At 34.5% G+C, this 6,595-nt stretch overlaps 1 protein-coding gene across 1 annotated transcript; it reads right to left on the bottom strand.

Annotated features, from left to right (window-relative positions):
- Nucleotides 1-2,885: 2,885 nt before the first annotated feature.
- On the bottom strand, nucleotides 2,886-3,674 carry LOC133177312 (uncharacterized). Its single transcript, XM_061312369.1, has 2 exons — nucleotides 3,618-3,674; nucleotides 2,886-3,446 (listed from the first exon to the last, which is right to left on the bottom strand). Exons 1-2 carry the CDS (start codon nucleotides 3,672-3,674, stop codon nucleotides 2,886-2,888), a joined length of 618 nt encoding a protein of 205 aa, XP_061168353.1.
- Nucleotides 3,675-6,595: the final 2,921 nt, after the last annotated feature.

Below are 6,595 nucleotides of genomic sequence, written 5' to 3' on the forward strand. Positions count from 1 at the left end.
AGAGGTAAGATACTAATAGTAACACTTACCTTTTCTTTCGCCTGCTGATATATTCATCCTCGGTTTCTGTCTGGAGATCTGAGGTCAATTCTGCAAGAGCAAGTTTTTTTCTGGATTGGTTGTAGTCACCTTGAAATAAAAAAAAATGAATCAAAAATTACATTGCTGGAAATTATATTAGAAGTACATGTGCTTTATGACATTTTTTACATAAAATTTTTATTCATCGAAAAATTTTTCTAAAGTCAATTTAATCAAAGTGATAATAATTTATTACCTGTGTACATGACTCTTATGGAAAGCGCCCTGAATTCATTTGATGGGGCCACAACATTTTTAACAGCAAGGTTCAGCTTCTGGCCTTTAAACCTACTGGGCCAAAGACATTTCTTTCCTTCTTCTATCAACCAGTTGCTCGGAACTACTTCCACAGCATTATCCTCCAGAAATTCAACCACTGCATATACAGTTTTCGACCTTCAATAATTTGATAATAAAATTTTAGAATGAAAAAATATATCCTCAGGCTTGTAAATCACATTCTAATATGGCTGCATATGAGAGATTTTCTTAAACCTAACATGCATAATATGCATGTGAACACTGTACATGAATGTATATGCATCAGAGTTACATGTATATCTAGATTATACATGTATGTCTATGCTTTACACTAATAGCAAGTACACAAAGACACAAGTATCAAATGTGCTAATGTACTCTTATAAATGACAAAACTGTTTACCAGGCTAATATTTTAACACCTTTACCACACAGAATCGGTAAACGGTAATGCAATTTGCTTGTCTCTATATGGAAGAAGGACACATTTAGCTTCTACGGCTGATAATTTAGCTGACGTTACATCATTTCGCAGTACAGTTAAGGTGCCAAATGGAAATATCAGCAATTTTTTTTAGATAGAAAATACATTCTTTACAAGGATGGGCGATTCTTTTTAGGACTTAACTATTATCGGACAAATGCAATGTGGTTGAAAACTACATGTTGAGGATGATTAGATTTCTTATTTAGATTTGTCACGTGATGTGGCAGTCACGTGATTTTAGCAAATATACCTGAAGTATTGAGGTCATCTATAAATTCCAATATTGCAAGGGCATAACCAAGTTAAAAATCTAAGTGTAATATATAATTATTTTCAACACTCTTTGTAGTTTGTGAAAAGTGCTGCGAACCTATTTAGATTCTACTATCTTATTGCAAAAATTACATTTGTTAGACCGTATGTTGAATATTTTACTGGTCAACTACATTAAATATAGATATAATTAATTCATTTGCAAGATTTCAACAGGTTCGCAGCACTTTTCAAATATCTTCATACTTCTTAAGTTTATGTATAAAAGCTTGTCATAATTCATTGAGGGTATGCCCTTGCAATATATCGATTTATTACGACCCTTCTATTACCCTTCAATGAATCTGCATACAAATATACGGCAGTATCGCTTGTCTAGGGAATGTACGGGAAGTATAAGAATAAAATCATAAAATAGACATCGCACCCAAGTTAATGGCCTCTTATATATCTGAAAATAATATTTTATTTAATTACAAAATACATTTTTCATTGTATAAAATATAACTTGATCCACCTCTCACTGCATACAAACTGCGTCAACTTTTACGATATGACGTCACATTGACAAGTGCATTGCGATCAGTGAATCGTTTATATATTGCTGTGTGGGGTTTGACCAACGACAAAAATGCATGCAATAATTAGTATTTATGTAGTTTAAAGCTATCCAACATTTTAAAATAGCAAATCATTTCATTTTGTGGTAATTTGAAGAACTTATATTTTTGTGTGACGTCATAGTAAGCATTTCCCGTACAAATTAGGCCCCGCCTCCTTACTGCAGCCTTAACTGTACTGCGTTTGTAAATCACCTACAACAACTATTCCCAATAAGCTTGATTGCAGGGGTGATGTGAAGAAATTTCCAAAATTTTGAAAGGGTTTGTACACAATGTACACCTCATCATCATCTAGAATAATGTTTTTCACTAGACAAATGGCACCACCAATCCTTACACAACTATCTTTTTTGTTCAGTTTTAACACAAAGTTCTCTGTTTTAACCACGTGATATTGAGTGCCTGCTAGGAGATTATCTGGTACTGGGCCACGTCTGTGTTGCTTCTTTAAAATAGGATATGCAGATCCAACTTTCTCCATGTTATTTTGCTCAGACAGCCTGCGAATAACCTGTGAAAGAGGAAAACATGGTTTCCGTATCATACGCTTTAATTTACAGAGAAAGTTTTCAAAGGGAAAAGAAGAAATTTTGTCAAGGCTACCATACTTTTCAGCATCCTCAGATAGGTGAGTAAGTCCATGAACATTGTAGACTGCATTTTCTTCTCCATAAATTTGACAAAAAGTGATTGACAAAACCGACTAAAACATCATGGGCATATTGATTGTACATGCTACGTAATGTGTTATTAAGAAGACTGTGAATCCCAACAAACAGAAGCAAAAAGTTCTCATAGATATTAGGATGAACTACATCTAGGATCACCAGTGGTCCTGTATAGAGCAAGAATTCCCTAAATTCTGTGGCCTTCCATCTGTTTATCTCAGATAATGACCTAGGTCGTCTGGCAAAATCTGAAGGGACACAATTCTTCAATAACAACAAATTGCTTGAAATTTATTGAACACTATGTGCATCTAAGTGACATTTAAGGGGACCTTTAACCCAAAGAAGTAAGAGACGTTTCATAACACCTAAGCACACAAGAAGCACGTAGTCAATGGGTATTTGTGAAACCATTCCTATATTGACACAAGATAATGGTGAAACAGCCTTATGATGATCTTCATCTGCCATACTTACAAAGCTTGCATCAGTTCAGAGGGGGACATTTGTTTCTGGAAATGTCATTTTCCCTTTCCATTCTCCTTCTTGTGTACATTTATCACAGCCATGATATCCAGAAAATGATTTCACACACTTTACAAAAGCACGAGCTGGAGCATCACAAATAACAGAGTGTATGTCAATATAAACAACCTTTTCACCAATGTTCAAACCATTCATATTAAATTCCCTGTATTCATTAAGAAATTCTCCTAAAAACTCATCCAAGTTATTTGGTTTGCTTGTACCAGAGAAAATACCAATAATGAAAGGTTTCTTGTGTTCGGTGTTGACAAATCTACCTAATATAGGCCAAAACTGGTGCTGTGTACTCTTAAAAAGAGGAAGACCATCAATATTGATCTGGAGATGCAAGCGAAATCCATCACTGAGTGACTCAATACTGGTGCTCAATTGATCAAGAACATATCTTGAAATGTCAAAGTAGTAATACTGTCCACCACATTTGTTCTCTGTGTCATACTGAGTTTCTGTGCGCAATAGCGTTCTAGGATCTTTAGGGAGATCTGGGTGTGATACTCTCAGTATGTTCTAAAGATCAATGAGAGCTAGGATTGTAATACTATGCAATACTGCCCATTCTTTAATCCTATCACGTAAACTAATTGTCTCCCCCTCAGATTCTGATGTATCCGAAGCATTAAAAAGATAATGTGTATCGTAATCATTTGAAACACGCTCACAATCTTCTTCTGAACTAACTTCACCATGAGAGACATTTACGTTGGAAACATTTTGGTCAGTTGTTAAAGCATTCATGTCAGACTCTGGTTCTACAATTTCCCTAGTTTGTTTGTAGTGCTCATTAGAATCTAAAGTGTTTTCTTGCAATCTACTACATGCTTAGAAACATTAGAATGGACTTTATGCCTTCTTGTCCAGTTCGAAGAGTATTCCGCCATGCCTCTCGTTTATGTGATTTACAAGCTAAGTTTACGTCTTTTAATCAGCCAAAAAGAAAATTAGTTTATGCTAGGCTATGATTATATGCAGTGGTGTATGGTCTCATAGAGTCTTTAGCTTTCATACATACCTACAATAAGTAAAATCGATCTTACCATGCGTACAGTTTACTTTATAATTTTTTCCGTTTCAGCCATGCTGAAGTCATGTGACCAATAGTCACATGACTTCAACATGAGCATCTCTCACTAGAGGGCGCAGCAACGCAAGCTTAATCATCGAAGTTAAGTTTTTTTTAAAGTATACAAAATACGAGTTTCGATAGATATTTCACCAGACTTTGTGTTATTGCAAGGAAGAGTGCCTAGTATAATAATGATAATGCAAGCAAACTAAACAATAGCAAATTCTAATTAAGAAACTCATGTACCGACGTTTTGCAAAGCGCGATCGGGCTTAATTAACTGATTCACTTTAACTGTTAAAAATAAAATATATAAAAGAATAAATACACTATTAAATATATTCAATCACAAATGCCCTTCAATTAAAAGACAAAAAAGGAAGTGAGACAAATCGAGCTCTACAACAACCACACGCTGAGAATAAATTCTAAGAAAACTTGTAGAAAACACCAGTTCGCGTTTAAGATTTTAATTTATAAATTACACGATAAACACTGATAAAGGACATGCAAAAGGTTTATAATTTAATGCACATTATTAATAAAAAGAAACAAAACCAAGACTGCACAGTAAGATCTCCTGAATTAATCAATGATTCTGCTTTTAAATCTGAAATAACTGCATATGCATGAGTGGTACTTACATTTCTGCACATGTACGTATGACTGGACGTACTTCTGTAAAACTGAATTCACAATTAATAAAACTGATTCCTCAGAAAAAACTTTCCTTTTTCAGCTGCTTTGTTTCACGTTCTTCTCTACTAAAATTCCGAGATAAGAATTCTGGACGCGTAAAATGGATGCAGGATTGACCATCCCGACGTATCAGATATCCCTATAACCATAGAAACTGGCCAGTCTCACGCTGTGGAAAAACCTGTCCTAATTGCTTGGTCAGTAAATGTGCTCTTATCTGAGAATCTGCTTCCTAAATCCAACACTTTAGAACAATTTTGTAATCTTAAGTATTTACAAGCGTTATAGCTTAATTTATATTTCTTTAATTTTACTCTTTTGATATATGCCAGTTTTATTTTTATTTCTGCATAAATGAAAATTGAATAGAATTTGAATTTTTAATGTTTTCTAAAAAAAAAAAAAAAAAAAACCAAACCAATTATACTTTTTACAAAATTACATAAATATATAAAATCAATTTTACACTCTAACCCCCGGATATCTCGAAGTTCATCAACGGTCCCGTCAACTTCGAGATAACGAAGTTTAACTGTAATTTTAATTTTATAAATTAAGCATCCTTTTCTTCAAAACATGCTGTCCATGTATTAATTTTTGTGCGTACGTTTTTCATCAATATATAGATCGATTTACAATCCTTCTTTTGTAGCCATATATTTTTTTGTTTTGTGTTTTCCGTGACATTTGTGACATCAACCCAACCTTTGGGTCATTAATTAAACACAATTTTTTCAAGGTGGTCCGATGTTGGGCCCACATTATATTTCTGACCAATTTTGGCATTAGGGAATGAATGGGATATGTTGACATTGGCCCTATGTTGGGCCAACATTGTGCTGCCAACAAACTCCGAGGCCCAATGTTGGCCATGTGTTATATAACCTCGGTATCAGAGCTATGAAAGTGACACAGTATATTGACATTGGCCCGATGTTGCGCCAACATTGGGTTGACAACAAACGTCAGTAATAAATTGGTTGCATTTTTACAATATTGGCCCGATGTTGGGCCAATGTTGTATTCCCAACCAACCTTGGTAGCATACTAGGAAAGTGATATGTTGACATGGGCCCGACGTTGGGCCAACATTGTGTTGACAACTAATTCTGGTATTTAATGAGTCACAATTTTACATCGTTGGCCCAATCTTGGTACCAGAGTATGAATGTGACATGTTGACATTGGTCCAATGTTGGGCCAATGTTGTTTAGCCAACGCCAACCATCTGCCAACGGTCCAACCATTTGCCAACGTTGGGCCAACGTAGTCATGCTATCTGGGGAAAGACTGGTTTTAAATTTAATTCTCTTACCACAGTTTCATAATTAAGTATACTTTAATTCTTTGAATTATTTTAGATTCTCTGCAACATAAAACAGAATGCATATGAAATGAAATCGATCGGAACCAATTATAGCATTGACAGTAAGAAAGCTATGTAAACTCACCAACACATTTATTGTTTTCCAGTTTGTAGCCAGCTAAACAATTTCTCCATAATCTTTGGAAAGATAAGAAAACGTTCGTTTACATAAGAAATAAAACACAAACAGTTAAAAATTTCCACCAGAAAATATACTAAACCAAAGTTTGGAGATGTATTTTGCCCGGCTACTTGAAATTCTCTAGGAAAGAATAAAAGCAACAATTCTATAATCCTCATTTTCGCACACTGCTTTTGATTGAAGCTGTTAAAGCTAATTATTTAAATATATCGTTAGATAATTCACAGGAAGTGAATACTGTGAACGACAAAGTTCAAACCGTTTAATTCAAAAATACTACCACAACACTTTAAAGTCCAACAAACGAGGTCAGGCATATATTTCCGTATTTAATGACGGTATGGATAATGGTCATGTTCTATAATGTACATGTATAGAATGCAAAG

This window comes from Saccostrea echinata, unplaced genomic scaffold, assembly GCF_033153115.1.
Source record: "Saccostrea echinata isolate AGI-Se365-2 ecotype Australia unplaced genomic scaffold, CSIRO_AGI_Sech_v1 ptg000117l, whole genome shotgun sequence".
Taxonomy (NCBI): Eukaryota; Metazoa; Mollusca; class Bivalvia; order Ostreida; family Ostreidae; genus Saccostrea; species Saccostrea echinata.